Below are 17,702 nucleotides of genomic sequence, written 5' to 3'. Positions count from 1 at the left end.
CACATATTATCTCATCTTCTCTCATGATCAAATAAAGGCATGACACCAACCCTTTGCAGTCTTCATCAGAGACACTTTTTATCACATTACTTGATTGTACTTTCTTCACATCACTTATCACTGAAAGAAATTACCTTGTTCTGGTTCCCCCATTAGAATTTAGGAAAAAATTAGACACTTACTCATCTTGTTCACTGCTGTTCTCCCAAAGTCTAGATCATTGCCAGATGTTTTACTACTGATATATATTTAAAAAATCAATGCGTGCCTTAATTTTTCCCTTGTGTTAGATTTTATTCATTTTGTTTAAGGCAACCTGAACACTTATCTCTGAGTGTTGATACAGACATACCTCAAAGCTAATGTAGGTTCCGTTCTAGACCATCATAATAGCAAATATTACAATAAAGCAAGCCACTTGAATGTTTTTTCTTTCCCAGCAATGCATATAAGTTATGCTTACACTGAACTGTAATCTACTCTGTGTGCAATAGCATTATGGAAAAGTTTCATGCATTACCAAAATGTGACATGGACGTTTAAAATGAGAACATACTGTTTAAAAAAAAAAAGTGGTGCCAATATACTTACTTGATGCAGGATTGCCACAAAAAACAGTCCCTTAGAAGGGTACTAAAATGAGGAATGCCTATGATTATTTACCATAGCAAATATTAGCTATGATTGTGTATGATAACGTGAGAGGTTGTGTGGAGATTCACAAGTTTGGGTTTCATCCCTGTAGAATCCTAATCAAAAGCGTTTTTTTTTTAAGCAACAAACTTTACAAATCATAGGTTTAGACTTAAACTCAGACAGTATGACTTAGAGCTTATTTAGTTGAGAATAACTTTATGCTGTATAATTTTATATTTTTGTTCTCAGTTGCCATTTGGACAATTTGGACTCTTACCCATGTGACAGAGTAGACCTGCCCCATAGCGGGTTAAGAGAATGAGTTTAAAGTCATGGAGAGATTGAGACAATCTCAAGAATTTTATCAGTGAGGAGAAGTTCTGTGAAATAGCTGAAAGTATATGCCAAGTGGAGCACATGCATGTATTTCTCAATATATTAGGGATCTTCATTTTAGTTAGATTCTCAGAAAGATTGTTGAGTTACAAAGAGATTAAGAACCATTGATCTGGCCTGCTTGATAGACTATAGGCCCTTTAAACAATTCTCCATAAAACACCCCCTATTTTATTGTTTTATTTTATAATTTATCTTTGATGAAGCTTTGGGATCGAGGCAACTATCTACATTGTAGATTGAAATAGATCAGCTTACCAAAATAAAATGGTCAAACTCATGAGTAATTTTATATTAAAAGGATGTTGATAATAAAAAATATTTAAGTAGATACCAAATCCAAACACACCGCAATCAGGTTGGTTCTGACTCATGGCAATCCCATAGGGTAGGATAGAACTGCCCCTCTAGATTTCCGGGACTTAACTCTTTATGGAAGTAGACGGCCTCCTGAGAAGCAGCTGGTAGGTGTGCACTGTTGACCTAGGTAGCAGCTCAGTGCATAGTCCACCGCACCACAAAGGCTCCTTTGTTAGCTAGAATAAGATGGAAGTATTAGACAATTAGGAAAGGCTCATTTTAGATAAAGAATATTCAGTTCTACTAAGCAGAATGATACAAAAATGAGGCTTCGGGTTAATCATTTTTAGAGCATCGCCCTTGTACTATGCCTCTTTGATGCTACTATTGAATATCATACATTTTTTACTGAATAATTTACAACTTCTTAGATATAATATAAACTCACTTTTTTGGCCAGTCCAAAATTTTCACTTTCACTCTCTTTGTATTTTAGAGACTTTCTGCTCTTGTAAAGATTTACAGCCTTGGAAACCCAAAGAGGCAGTTCTACCTTGTCCTACAGAGTTAATATTCTCAAATTGCATGCTAATTGTATCTTTAGCTTTTGGGAAAATTCTTTATAAAACAGCTTCTAATGTTTTTGCGGGTCGTTTATTATTTTTTTCATGTTATCATTCAGAAACATTGGTTGGCCTCAGTCTTTAACTAGTTGATGATAATTTCATTTGTTAATAATTGGTGGGTATATTTCTCCATTCCTTTGAAAGCTGTTATTCTTTAAGAGCAATTCCAGTACACTCGACAATGTTTTAATTTTTTGTTTTGTTTCATACATATAAGAAATAATAGTGTGCTATTTTATTTATATATGAAAATTACATTTTGAAAATGTTTTTCAGCCAATGGAAATGATAGTAAAAAATTTAAAGGAGAAGATAAAATGGATGGTGCTCCTTCTCGTGTACTGCATATCCGAAAATTGCCTGGTGAAGTGACAGAAACTGAAGTTATTGCTTTAGGCTTACCTTTTGGTAAGGTGACCAACATCCTTATGCTGAAAGGAAAAAATCAGGTACATGTTTTTCAAGGTTTATTAAATGTTTAACCTCAAACTAATGCAGCTGACATCAATGATAATATAGTAAGGGGTCCAGTGTTGTGTTAAATTTATGAAAGAAAATCATTGAAGTTTAAGCCTAGTATTATTCTCCTGGTAGCTTTGTGGGAAATTAATGCTAGAAAATCAGAATAGGTGAATCATCATAGTTTTCAGATCTTGCCCTTTCTGAATTCATTTTAATACTCTTAATTGAATAATTATTTTATTGAGGCTGTGGAAAGTCAAAATAGAGCATTTCTTTTATTGTTAACCTTGTAGTAACTGAAACTAGTAGAAAGAGTAGTAATAGTTTGTAATCTCATAAAATTATCCCCTAGAATTATTTATATGAGAACATTAGAATAAATTATTCATTGATCCTGGATAGTCTTCATTGAGTAGATTCATTAACGCGCTAGGGTCAAGGTAAACTAAAAACTAAATTTAGTATTTCCGGTGGTGTGGTTGGTTGTGTATTGGGTTGCTAACCACAAGTGAGCACTTTGAACCCACCAGTTGCTTTGTGGAAGAAAGATGAGATTTCTGTTCTTTTAAAGAGTTACAGGCTCGGAAACCCTGCTCTGTCTATTAGGGTCGTTATGGGTCAGAATTGACTCAATGGTAATGAGTTTACTTATTGGTATTGAATATGGTTAATGTCACTAATGGTCTGATGTTTGATGCTTAAATATTTTTCTTTGCTTTTAAAATTGCATAGCCTTATAAATTTTTCTTGACATCTCCTATGTATGTTCTCTGTTAGGAGTAGGGTATTTAATGCTAGAAATGGTTTAGGTTTTATTTTCTCTAGCTTTGTTATGGGGGATAGAATCATGAGGTACAGATGATTGTGCTTAAAAGTGAAAGCACTACTATATGGCTCAACTTTTTTTTAGGTTCACTTTAAACATTCTTAAGCTTATAAGGGATTTCTGATTCTACTTATTAGAACATCTGAATGCAATTTGAAAGGTTATATTCTGAACATTGCTTTAAAAATCAGATGAATTGCTTATACAGATGATATTTATTTGAATTTAATGCCTATTTTCTTGTCTATTTTTTTGTTGCTTAATTTTATTTCAGGCATTTTTGGAACTAGCAACAGAGGAAGCAGCTATTACTATGGTTAATTATTATTCTGCTGTGACACCTCATCTTCGTAACCAACCCATTTATATCCAGTACTCGAATCACAAAGAATTAAAGACAGATAATACATTAAACCAAGTGAGTATGCGTCAGTGTAATAAAATGGCCTAGAACCCGTTAGGAATTTCATAAACATACTAACAGAAAATAAAATGTTTAGCTCTCTAGAATGTGTGTGTGTGTGTGTATGTGTTTTCTTATTGTCAGTCTTTTGTGTATTCTGTCACTTTTACCTGGAACCATTATGGTCTGCCCACCCCCTGGAACGTTATGGTCTGCCTGCCCTCTACCCTTCACATACTTCACATACCTAGTTACTAAACATCTTTAGGTCTCCCTTTACCTTTTCTTCTTCCAGAAAGCCATTCTGTGATCTACAAAGAGTGGATTAGGTTTGGATTGAGTGGCTTTAATGCCAATTGGAATCACAGTCTGAAATTACTGTATACCTACCAAGACTGGCTAAAATTCGAATGCCAGGTAATGCTTAGTGTTGGTGACAACATAAGGAAGTGCACACTCTTATATCAAATAGTAGGAATGTAAGTACTAGAATCGTGTAAAATTTAGGATATATACTACAACTGAGTATGTGCATATTCTTTGACTCAGTAAATTAACTCCTAATTACATACTTGAGAAAAATGTGTTTATGTGTGTCACAACAGATATGTATCAGACATATGGTATGTATTAAGCAGATATGTTTTAAACCATGTTACCATGATATGTCTGATACATATCTGTTGTGACACAAGTAAACACATTCAGATGTTCAGCAGCATTGTTTAGAAATACTGTCAACCCTCTGTATCTGCCAGCTTTGCATCCACTGACTCAACTTACTGCAGATCGAAAACACTCGGGGAAAAATGACATTATCAAATACATCCCTCAAAGGCTAAGAGTGGAGGGTCTAAAATACTATTATACTTATATATTATACTAGTATTCTAAGAAATCTGGAGGTGATAAAAAATTAAGGTATACAAGAGTATTTGTGTAGGTTAGATGTACTTATTAAACTTTTATAGAAAGAGCTTTTGAGGTTCCTATTTTTTGGTATCCACGATGGGAGTCCTAGAACAAACACCTCACAAATACCGAAGGACAACTATAACAAACTCTATAGAATTGTCTTAGATAATTCATTAATTTCCATGTTGCTGTCTGTAATGAATTTCTGTTCTTATGTGTTTGTTTAAAACATTTTCTGGTTATGTGAATCAAGTGTGTTCTTTTGCACCATTGTTCCCTAACCCTAAATAATTGTTATGAAGTATTAGTAGAGTTTGAATTGTACACAGACAGAATTGGGCTTGTAGTAGTATATGCTCAAGAACATTAGTGGAGTATTAAATTTTGTTTAATCCGTGTTCTAGAAAGAAGTGAGTCGATAGAATAAAATATAGCAAAGTCTATAATGGCTGTGTAAAGTACTTATCTTTCCTTTCCATTGATAGCGTGCTCAAGCTGTACTTCAAGCTGTGACCGCTGTGCAGACAGCAAATACTCCTCTCAGTGGCACCGCAGTTAGTGAGAGTGCGGTGACTCCAGCCCAGAGTCCAGTACTTAGGATAATTATTGACAATATGTACTACCCTGTAACACTTGACGTTCTTCACCAAGTAAGTTCAATTTAATTTGCACATTCACCTCTTACGGTAGAGATCTATTGACAGTACAGAAATAATATTTTGAATTTAATGTTTTAACAGATATTTTCTAAATTTGGTGCTGTATTGAAGATAATCACATTTACAAAAAATAACCAGTTTCAAGCTTTGCTCCAGTATGGTGATCCTGTAAATGCTCAACAAGCAAAACTAGTAAGTCTAGAGATTCTTTTTAGATGATAGTACATTTCAATTAACAGATACATTGCTATTAATATTGACCTAACTTATGGTAGTATGTAGCATTATCCACATAACAGGTATGTCTACAGGCTTTTTAGAAAACCGTAATATTTGGCATAAAAAATGGCTGGGGGTGGGGACGTCAATTTGCTTAAGCTTATATTTAATGTTGCTTATGTAACCAAAAATTTAACACAGCAGATACACTAGAAATTTTCTTGAAGGGTGTCACAGATTTAGGTTTTCCTCACTATTTTTTCTTTTTTTTTATTGGGGGCTCTTACACCTCTTATCACAATCCATACATAGATCCATTTTGTCAAACACATCTGTACATATGTTATTATCTTTTTCAAAACAGTTTCTTTCTACTTGAGCCCCTGGCATCAGATCCTCAATTTGCACCCTCCCCCGCCCCCTTGATAACTTATAAATTTTTTTTCCCCCCATGTCTTACACCAACTGCTGCCTCATTTCACCCACTTTTCTTCTGTTTGTTCTCCTGGGATGGGGGGCCATACATTGATCCTCCTGATCAGTTCTCCCTTACTATCTCCCCAGCCCCCAACCCTTACCCTCCTAGTATCACTGTTCCCCTTATTGGTCTTGAGTGGTTTATCTTTTCTGGATTTCCTGTATTGTGAGCTCCCATCTGTTTTAGTATACATGCTCTGGTCTAGCCAGATTTGTGAGATAAAATTGGGGTCATGGTAGTGGGGGGGTTGGGCAGGAGGAAGCATTAAAGAACCAGAGGAGGGTTTTGTGTTTCATCAGTGCTACACTGCACTCTGACTGGCTCTTCTCTTGTGGCTGTTCTGACAGAGTGTCTACTTGACTCCTGATGCGCTTTGGGTCTCCACTCTGCCCTTCCCCTCATTCCCATTGATACGCTTTTTGTTTGCTTTGCTTTGGGTCTTTGATGTCTGATGCCTGACCCCCTCGACACCTCATGATCACACAGGCTGGTGTACTTCTTCCATGTGGGCTTTGTTGCTTCCTAGCTAGATGGCCACTTATTTATCTTCAAGGCTGCTATATCTTTTGATAGCTGGGCACCATCAGCTTTCTTCAGTACATTTACTTATGTACCCATTTTGTCTTCAGCAATCGTGTCAGGGAAAATGAGCATCGCAGAGTGCCATGTTAGTAGGACAAACTGTTCTTGCATTGAGGGAGAACTTGAGTGTCGGCGGTCCAATGTCCAGGTGCTATCATAATACTTTATAAATAAATATTTGTACATATCTCTTCCTCTGACATTGTATATAAATATATTTACATATATGCATGCCTGTATTTAGATCTCTGTATAACTGTCCTATGCCTCCCAGTTCTTTCCTCTTTCCCTTTACTTTGCTCTCATCTCACTATCATATTCATCCTTCATTTGGGTTTTGGTACTTCCTCTTTGCTACGTTGCCCTTGATCAAGGTTCCCCCGCCCCCCAAACGTCCTGTGCCCTCCTCGCCATCAATTTTCGATCACTTATTCCTTTGTCCCTGGGTTTGTTGGTACCCCCTTCCTTTTCCTCCATCTCTCCCTCTCCCAGATCCCCCACGGAACTGTCGGTCCCATTATTCTCTCCTCCGGATTGTTCATCCTGCCTATCTTGTCCAGATAGACGTGCACAGCCAATACGTGCAAACACAAAGCCGAGCAAAACATAAAAAAGAAGACAAAAAATAAATCAACAACAGCTAATACAACAAAAATAAATAAAAAAGAAAACCCAACACCAAAAACTGAGAAGCCCTCAAACTGTTTCAGGTCTGTCCGTTGACCTTTATTAGTGTTTTCCCGTCGGGTCTGCTGGGGTGCCATGTCCTGGCCCCCAAATCTACTTTTGGCACTCTTCAGGGACTTCACTGTTTTGCTCCCCTTGCTGCTCCTCTGCACAACCTTAGTGTTCACCCCAATGTAGTGGGGTCAGGTCGGGCACATCTCCCACACGGTGTCCCTAGTGTTGTCCCCCTTAGTGCTTTGTGTCAGTGAAGGAAACATCGTCCTGTCTCATGCGGGGACCGGCCCTGTGATCCTTTCTGTGCTTTGGCTGATCTGAGCCGGGATATTGTCCTCAAGGCTGGGTGGGCACCAGGGTGTGTTCCACTCTCTCCTTCCCTCTTCGTTTGCTCCTGATCAGATGCACCCCACTTCCTTAGCTGCAGCTTCAGTGCTGTCCTCTGAAGTGCACTTCTTTGGGGTGTGGGGTGCCCACGTAGTTGAAATTGGGGGCTGGCCCTGCTGACCTCTATTGGTTGCCTGGCTCATGCCTGTGTGTTGCATTCACGTCTTGGCATGAAGTTGGAGTCTGGTCCCCCTGTCCTTCTCCTGTGGAGATATAAACAACACCCTCCCTTTGGGTGGGTTAATGCCCTGTTCTCCCACCACGCTCTCTCTATTTTTTCTCTCCCTCATTATTTGGCTGCCATATGTATCCCTGGGTTGGGTTTGTCACCTGCCGTATGGCCTGGATCTTACCCCAGGCACGTATGTATTTATTAGCTTTTCCCTTATGTTCCGTTTTGATTTTTTTTTTTTGCTGACCTCTGTGTACTCAAGTTGTACTCGTCCTTTTGTGCTTGCCTTACTTTACTTAGCATAATTCCCTCCAGTTTTCCTCTAATTGCTATTTCTCATTTAAGAATGAAGATAATATCATGGTTACATTTTTCTTTAATTTTTTTCCAGTTAAGTAAGAGTTAATACATTTACCTATGAAGATTCTTGTGGTTTTTAACACATTTTAATTTTATATTCAAAGGTCGGTTTTCTGAATCAGATTTTAGTCTACTTTATTCACAATTATCTTGTGATTGTTACATACAGTTGCAAGGAAACCTTGAGAAAAAGCAGAATCTTCCAATTCTTGTGATTATCATTGTAAATTGCCTTTCTTGGTTTTACTTCCAATTGCCACAAACTTGTATTTCTTACTTAGCTGTACCTTTGTGTGTCTCTAGCTTTTCTGTGCCATATTGAATCATTGCATAGTTCTTCGTTATTGAATATAGCAAGTCTGCTCTCTACCGTTGTCTAACCCTTTTCTCCATTGCACACTTCTTTTGACAATTTCACTTTCAGACAAATTAAGGCCTCTGATATTTCAACTTTCAACAGTTCTCGAATGCTTGTATAGAGAACAGACTGTTTTTTAAAATTATTAAATTGCAAGCCTTAGAATCTCATTTAAAGAACAAAACCACTTCATAGAACAGAACGGCTATACTATTAGTTGTGAGTGCATAAGTGGAATTGTTTATCAAGTGCTATTTTATAAGTTTTCTGACCACTATTAAGCTATAAACTAAAGAGAATGTTTTTCTGTTACAAGGAAGGCTAAGACTTAATGAGGTAAATTATTTGTCATAATGTACACTACTGAACGGTAAATATTTTCAGCTAACATTTCAGATATATTTTGGTACCCACATTATATATCTAACTGTAGTTTTCCTATTCAAACATAAGTTAGCTATTAGAATTTCCCCCACAGGTTTATTGTTCTTTTCTACATGCCATAGTAACTCCACTTCAGAAAATTTTATTAGTTCTTAAAATCAAGTTGGTTTGATTTGAGATGAATGACCAGTAGGAGAAAATTTAGAATCCCTGATTTTAAATATAGTGTCCATTTTTCTTAATGTGAGCTATTTTTGTTTTGATACCAATTGACCCTTCTGATCCAGAGAGATAATATTTAGCCAAAGGACCAGTGAAATGAGATATGGTTTGGAATTATGCTGCATTCAGGGTATAATTTTTATTGAGAGAATAGTTCATATGTGTGTCTTAACCTGAATTTACCTAAATTAAATTTATTCTTATGATAAAGATTTAAAGTAGTATATTGATGAGAATAAATGAAGTTTCACTTAATGAGTTCACACACAGCTAGTATTTATTCTGATATCTAACCTTTGCTTCACTCATTGAAGAAAAAGGAGCTTGTATCCTAATCATACTTGTCCCATTACCTTGTTGTTCAGACACACAGCTAGTATTCATTCTGAAGTGTAACCTTTGCTTCATTCATTGTTGGGGGTAGGGGGTGGGGGTTGCATCTTAATCCTGCCTGTCCCTTTACCTTGTAATTCAGACTCCTTGGTAAAATTTTTATTTTTATGACCAGTTATTCTCTTCTTCTATACCTACTTCAATGCTGTTGGGTATACCTAATGAATCAAATATACTCTGACAATTTTTACCAGTTTCAATTTATGAGCATCAACCTTGTGCTTAAAAAATATTCCAGTTTTCTAGCCAACATGCTCTCCCATATTATGAAGAAATTATCTTTCTCCCTGTCTGTCGTAACTCCTGATTATGGCCTTACCTACTGTTACATAGCAAGAAACTCTCAGATGAATACTCCTCACAAAATTTCTCACAAAATCTGATTTATCTACACCTATTAAGCTGTAAACTAAAGCTTTTTTGTTTTTTCAGCTCTAAACTAAAGCTAATGGTATTTTTTTAATGCCATCAAGTAGATTCCGACTCACCAGTGACTGAGTGACACAGTTTGGTCCTGCGGCATCCTCACAATTGTTCTTATGTTGAAGTCCATTTTTGCAGCCACTGTGTCAATCCATCTTTTTGAGGGGCTTCCTCTTTTTTTTTGATGCCCTCTACTTTATCAGATAGGATGTCCTTTTCCAGGCACTGAACTCTCCTGACAAAATGTCTAAAGTATGTGATACAAAGTCTTGCCATCTTCTGGTTGTAATTCTTCCAAGAGAGATTGTTTGTTCTTCAGGCCGTCCATGGTCCTTGGAAATAATCTTCTCCAGCACCATAATTCAAATGAATTGATTCTTCTTTAAATTCAGTGCACTGCTGCAACTATTGTTAGATGATCTTCAGTAAAATTTTGCTTCGTGTGATAGCAGATTGATAATTGTCCTTTAATTTGAGCATTCTGTTGGACCACCTTTCTTGGAGTGGGTACAGATAGAGATCTCTTCCAGTCAGTTGGCCAAGTGCTATCTTCCTAATCTCCTGGCAGAGACAAGTGAGTGCTTCCAGTACTTCAGCAGCTTGTTGAAACATTTCAATTGGTATTCCTTCTATTCTTTGTGCCTTTTCTCTTTTTTTGTTTTGGTTAATGCTTTCATTGCAGCTTGAACTTCTTCCTTCAGTGCCATTGGTTCTTGGCTGCTGCCTCCTGTAATGATGGAATTCAGGCACATTTTTTTTTTTATTACAGTGACTGTATATTCATTCCATCATCTTTTTATGTTTCCTCCATCATTCACTATTTTGTCCATAGAATCATTCAATGTTGCATCTCAAGGCTTGACTTTTTCCTTCAATTCTGTTAGTTTAAGATATGCTGAGTGTGTTCTTCCCCTTTAGTTTTCTAACTCTAGTTCTTTGCACATTTCATTGTAAAACTTTTTCTTTTGCAGCTGCCCGGTGAGAATTTCTCTTCAGCTCATTGACGCCATTAGTTCTTCCATTTGCTTTAGCTACTCTGTGATTGAGAGTAAGTTTCAGAGACTCTTCTGACACTCACTTTGACCTTTTCTTTTTTTCCTGTCTTAATGACCTTTTGCTTTCTTTAAGAATGATGTTCTTGGTGTCATCCCGTACCTCATCAGATCTTTTCTCATTGCTGTTAATTGGGTCTTTTTTGTTCTTGAGTTGTTGAAATTCAGGTAGGATATACTCAAGGCTGTATTGGGGCTCTTGTTTGAATTTTCTTCAGCTTTAATCTGAACTCACATGTGAGCAACTGGTGGTTTGTTAAAATGTTGGACCCGTACTTGAGTTTAGTTCCTGATGTCGAGCTGCTCTGTGGTCTCTTCTCACAGAGGTAGTCAATTTGATTTCTGGAGTTCATGTTTATAGTGGCCGTTTGTATTGTTGGAAAGTATTTGCTTTTCTTTTTCCCCATTTATAACCAGACTTCTTATGTGAGTTGTGTACGCTGGTTATGTTGTTTCTTACCTCTTGATTTCTCTGCTACCTTTAGTTTGGTTTCTGCCAGAATGTATCCAAATTTCCTCCTCGTGGTACACCACAGATCATTTAGATTAGCTCAATCGCAGTAGCACTATTTAACTTTCATCACATATAACCTCTAGGTGACATTTGACACTGCAAACCTGTCGTAAAACTCTCACCCGATCTCTCTCTCACCTGAGCATGCTTGCTTGCTCGCTCGCTCTCTCTCTCATGATTTCCTCTTTGTTGTATCTCTTCCACTTGAACTAAGTAACCCCTTTGTGATTTTTTACTATACTCACATCACTTTCTCTAGCACAGATTTAGCATAAAATGTCTAGATTAGGAGCCTCATGGACCATGGGACTAACACTAAATCCATCAATCTAACTTCCTTTCCCATAAGCATCTTCCTGAAACAAACCACCATCAATAACAGTAATAAGAAAACACAACCTAGTTGACCTCTGGTATACCTGTGTCAAAGTGTAAGTAAGGTATAAAAATAGTAACAAGCAATGGAAAGAAAACGAAGTTTTCTTATGACTTTTTATATGTCAAATTCACACCCAATGTTTCATTGTGCTGTTTCAAGTGTACAGTCTTATGTCTGTAGCATATTTTCCAAGTTTTGCTTAACAATATTTAACCATAAATTCTACAAATATTTACTAGGGAAAAACTATGTATTACTGTTTTTACATGCTTCCTAAACTTTCCTTGTGAATACATGCATTTGATATGTCTTTATGTGAAGTATCTTTAGCGTCTGTCAGAAAACCCTTGCTCTTGCAGTTCCTTTACATTCTTAATTGCTAAATGAAGGACTGGTTTGTGTGCTATTATTTTTCCTGAGATTTTGCACACAAAAAATGTGAGATTGGTTGAATTAAGATTGCATAACTTCTTTTTAATCTTGAGTTTTTTCTCCTTGTTTTATGGCCACCTTCCTTTGAACTAATAACAAGTGCCTAGATTTCTATTTTCATGCATTCTCAATTTCTGTTCCTTTTCTTGCTAGCAGATGTTTCAAATGTTTGCTGATTGTTTTAGGATTTGCAACATGCGTATATTGTGTAAACTCCACTTATACATACTCTTTTGAAAAAATTTGAAAGGGATAGAGTTAAAATTGAGGGCTTTTAAAGAATTGGCATATGCCTTCTAGACCTTTGAATGGGTCAATCAGCCTTAGTATTGCTTGGAAAGAACTCAGTCCAAAGAAGTTACATTGATGTTGTCATTGTTAATGATTTGATGTCAATATCTTTTAATTAATTTGGACACTAACTCAAAGCTAGGTCTATTTTCCCAAAGTATCATTTTTTTCCTTGATATAGCAGTCATCCAAGAGTAAATTTTCTCTACATATTTTACTATTCATATATTGAATTGAGACATAGATTCTTTGTTCTCATTTTCTCTATGGAAATACTAGAAGGTTAATGTATACCGATTTCCAGTGCTTTTTTTATTTTTGCAGTAAAATATAAATGATAATTATTCTCACTAGGAGAATTGACACTTGGCTTTCATTCTTACATGGTGATAGGTGCCATGCCTAGCCCCAATATAATTGAAAACCCAAGTAGGATTTTTGCTTCAGTTGAATCTTGTATTGAGATGGATGGACTCATGTTAAAAATTTGAATTATATTCTTTGATTAGCTTAATAAAAATATATAAAATTTAACTTGGCATATTTAGGAAAAGAGGTTTGTATTTCCAGAGAATGGGAATATTTGAATGCATTACATACTTTGTATACATTAGTAGTAACTATAAAGAATTACTTTCTCACATCCTGGAACACCAGGTTGAAGTCTGGTCCCTCTTTCCCTGTGGAGATATAAACAATACCCTCCCCTTGGGTGGGTTAGTGCCCTGTTCCCACGCTACACATTTCTATCTCCCCTCCCTCCCTCCTTTTTAGTTGGCTACCATATGTAACCCTGGATTTGGTCTGATCCCTGCCATACTACCCAGGCCTTACCCCAAGAATGTTTGTGTACAGTAGCTTTTTCCCTATGCTCCTTTTTGCATTTTTTTTAAGCTTACCTCAGCAGACTCATGTTGTATTTGTTCTTTTGCGGTTGGCTTACTTCATGCGGCAATATGCTTCAGGCGTTCATCACTGCTTTTTAGCGATGCATAGTACTCCATTGTCCGTATGTACCACTCATCTGTTGATGGAAATTTGGGCTGTTTTTTAATGCACTCGTCTGTTGATGGAAATTTGGGCTGTTTCCAACTCCTTGCAGTTGTGAACTGTGCTGCAATGAACATTGGAGCACAGATGTCTGGCAGCGGTTTTGTTTCTTGCCTCTTCTGGGTATATGCCTAGTAGGGGGATTGCTGGGTTGTATGGTAGCTCAGTTTCCATCTGTTTCAGAAATCACCAAATCGGTTTCCATAGTGGCTGTACATACTTACAGGTCCACCAGCAGTGGATGAGAGTTCTTATCTCACCACAGCCCCTCTAACACTTGTTGCTTTCTGATTTTTTGAATTGGGCTATCTTTGAGGGTGCTAGGTGGTGTCTCATAGTTGTTTCAATTTGCATTTCTCTTATGGCTAATGATCGGGAACATTTTCTCAAATGTTTATTGGCCATTTAGATTTCTCCCCCTGTGATGCTTCTGTTCAGGTCCTTTGCCCATCTCCTCAGTGAGCAGTTTTTCTCTTATTGTAAGCTTGCAAAGTATTGTAAATTTTAGTAACAAGGCCTTTGATGTGTCATTGCTAAAGATGTTTTTGCAGTTGCTGGGCTCTCTTATTACTCTCTTGGTGAATTCTTTCGATGTACGCAGGTGATTTATCTTCAGTATATGCCACTTGTCAATTTGGATCCTTCCCTATTTCCGTTAGCCTATGTGTTCCCTGTGCCAAGGTTCTCAGGTTTGTCCCAATTCCCTCATTAATGATCCTAATTGTTTGGGGTTTTACCTCAAGGTCTTTGATCTACCTTGAGTTTATTCTTGTGCACGGAGTGAGGTAAGGGTCTTGCTTCATTTTTCTACAGGTAGAAATCCATTTTTTCCAGCACCATTTATTGAAGAGGTCATCTGCTTCTCATTTGATCATTTTTGGGCCCCTATCAAAAATCAGTTGCCTGTATGCTGATGTTTTTATTTCTGGGTCTTCAGCTCTTTTCTATTGATCTGAATATCTGTCGTTATACCTGGCGATACCAGGGGGTGGGAGGGTGAAGTGAAGGTGGGGAGGTATAAGGATCTACGTATGACCTCCTCCCTGGGGGGCGGACAATGGGGAAGTGGTTGGGGGGAGATGTCGGACAGTGTGAGATATGACAAAATAATGATAATTTATAAATTGTCAGGGGTTCATGAGGGAGGGGGCCATAGGGAGGGAGCGGGGAAATGAGCTGATACCAAGGGCTTAAGTAGAAAGCGAATGTTTTGAGAATGATGAGGGCAACAAATGTGCAAATGTAATTGACGTACAATGGATGGATGGATGGATTGTGATAAGAGTTGTATGAGCCCCCAATAAAAATGATTGAAAGAAAAAAAGAATTAATTTCTCTGTAGCAAGGCATTATATTTTTTAAGTCTAGTTGAGATACTTTCCATCCTAGCTCTATGACAGTGAAAATGGATGTCCTGAAATAATTTAAAAGTTCCCTTGCAAATAGCTAAAGTGCAGTTTTTTTAAATGTTCATGTTAAGTGGTGCTCTGTCAATATAGTTCTGCATTTACTTTTGCAAAACCAGGGCTCCTTTAATGGATCTTGGGCTATCAGGTGTGATCCTTTTTATATGTTTTTAGCAGAAAACCTATGTATTCGTCTAATGGAAAGTGAAAAACTTATTAATCTGTTCTTAATTTATTGCACGTATATCAAGCTGGACTAGAAATGCAGATTATATAGGAAGAGAATAAAACATTATAGCTGCATTTGCACAGTTTTTTATGATTCAACATTTATTTTCACATGACTCTCCCCACCCTTGTGAGGAATCATGGCCATAATCATCATAGTTTCTTTCCAAATTAAGAAATTGACTCTCAGTTTAAGACCTGGCAGCCTTTTACCTTGAATTTCCTTGTGGAAGGACATTAGACTTATGGATCTCCTCAAATTATGCTGACTTATATTGAACACCTGAGGTTAAGCGTGATACTGAGTTCTGTCCACTTTCATGGGAGTTGCTACTACATATCATGGTGATAGATAATTCAGTGGTTTGAGCCTAGCTCATACAATATGGGATTAAATAGAAGCTACTTCATAAATCTGTACCAATTCATATAAATGCTGTCATTCACCAAGGTACTGCGCAGTGGGTTCTACTACTCTAATAAGACTGATACAGGTTAAAGGTTATTCAGCAACAGCTAACAAATATAACAAAGCATGATATATGGAATAGGTCTTTTTCTGTTGGCTTTTTTTATACAGGGTTTTCACTGTTGGGTTTTATGAAATCATTTTTTCCCCCAATTTTCATTTCTTTACTGACGTAACTTAATTCTCTTTTATAGGCACTTGATGGTCAGAATATTTATAATGCTTGCTGTACCTTAAGGATTGATTTTTCCAAACTTGTGAATTTGAATGTAAAATACAACAATGATAAAAGTAGGGATTATACTCGACCAGATCTTCCATCTGGCGATGGGCAGCCTGCATTGGACCCAGCTATTGCGGCAGCATTTGCCAAGGAAACATCTCTTTTAGGTATGATTTTTATTATTTATACCAGTTTTCTCCCATTTTGCCAAATGGAAAAGTGTCTGGTAAATTTCCGTAAGTATACTGAATCTCCCCCAATTTAGAAGTTAACTTTGTATTGAGTTTTTTTGTTTGTTTTTTCAGGTGAGAAAGTTTTAGAAACAATCCTAAAGTGTGCTTCATACGAGTAACTAAAAGTAGATCCTCTTCATTCCTTTCTCCACCTTTGTCTCCTCTGTACTGCTTTCTAAAACAAAAGTAGAAAATTATCTAATGAAGATAATACTGTTGACTTCTTAATGTAATATTTACACTTCATACTTGTTGTTTATGTCACCTTGCATATATTCTTTATGGTAAATCTGATCGTTTTAATTAGTAATAGAAGCAGTGAAATGTTAACAGACAAAATATGTGTAATGGGAGGGAGCACCTGTGTTTTTTGAAACAATCTAGTCTTTAAAAATAGAATTTCCTATACAAATTATTTTGCTATTCTTTTTCAGATTGTTTAATTATTTAACAATGTGCTTTACAATGATTTTAATTAAACCCCCTAATAAAAGTGTAGTGAAAAAGGATACTGCTAATAGTTTATATAGATGATATAAAAAATATGAGTGAAAATTTATTTTGTAACAAGTAATTTGTACCTTAAGATGAAATCTTGTAGTTTTGTCTTATTTAATGAGCTTAGGAAATTATATTTCAATTTCTGACACTTTTAAGATCTTTTGAATTAGAATTTCTATTCACATGGAACTTGAGATTGATGGTCACCAACTAGCACTTAGGTTTTTTTCCCTAGATGAATTTTTTCCCTTACTGAAAAAGATAAAGCATTGTAATTAAATATTTTTTAGAAATAGCGGTTTATTTCCTGAGAATATGGAATGATAATGCTGTCCCCTTGTGAGTATGAAATAAGTAAGTGATACATCTCTGAAGAGCCATAACGCACAAGCAAAGCAATTGGTATTTGGAATTGAGTCTAGTGACATCAAATAAAACACACCCTTTATTCTGATTAATCTAGCACAACCTATATCTATTTATCATGATTATAATAGATGCCTTATGATAGCAACATGACAATTTCCCTCATTGTTTTACTCTAAGCTTTGATTCCCTCAGCTCTGCTAGAAAATTGGCAATACTGACTTTTATAAGGTATAATTTTAAAAGACAAAGTAGAGGTAATAGTGAATTATATGGCCCTTGCTATTATTAGTGTTGTAGATTTTTAAATTCTTTGCTCACCGAAATTGTATAGAAAAGGTTTAGCATTTATTAGATAGTGCATTAGACCAGGTTGACTAGAGAAACAAGTCCAGTTATATACTCCTCTATGTGAGAAAGAGCTTTATATCAAGGAGTAATTATCAAGAAAGCCTCCCAGCGCAGACAATTCAAGTCCATAAGCCCAGTACTAGTCCATAAGTCTTTCTTAAGACCCATGTAACTGCATGCAGTGGTGCAGAATCCAGGAAGATGACAGGCCAATGGGCACAGAGGCCCATGGATCCAAGGTCGGCGGACACATGGCAGGGCGCCAGCAGGAGTCAAGGTAGAGCGAGGCCCTCCTTAAGAGAGGATGCACTATCAGGCGCATTTT

General features: G+C 36.7%; 1 protein-coding gene across 4 annotated transcripts in view; it reads left to right on the top strand.

The window, feature by feature from the left end:
- Positions 1-17,702, top strand: part of PTBP2 (polypyrimidine tract binding protein 2) — a 70,668-nt gene that overhangs the window by 39,253 nt on the left and 13,713 nt on the right. For all 4 annotated transcript variants that reach the window (XM_004699242.4, XM_004699241.4, XM_004699240.4 and 1 more), the window contains exons 3-7: positions 2,235-2,407; positions 3,521-3,664; positions 5,050-5,214; positions 5,305-5,415; positions 15,898-16,093. In XM_004699242.4, the coding sequence (XP_004699299.1) occupies positions 2,235-2,407; positions 3,521-3,664; positions 5,050-5,214; positions 5,305-5,415; positions 15,898-16,093 (789 nt within the window). The remainder of the gene's footprint in view (positions 1-2,234; positions 2,408-3,520; positions 3,665-5,049; positions 5,215-5,304; positions 5,416-15,897; positions 16,094-17,702) is intronic.

The sequence above is a fragment of the Echinops telfairi genome, unplaced genomic scaffold, assembly GCF_000313985.2.
Source record: "Echinops telfairi isolate 266 unplaced genomic scaffold, ASM31398v2 ScPeMD7_443;HRSCAF=831, whole genome shotgun sequence".
Classification (NCBI taxonomy): Eukaryota; Metazoa; Chordata; class Mammalia; order Afrosoricida; family Tenrecidae; genus Echinops; species Echinops telfairi.
The sequence above is the reverse complement of the archived record's forward strand: the minus strand, read 5'-3'. Positions and strand labels throughout refer to the sequence as shown.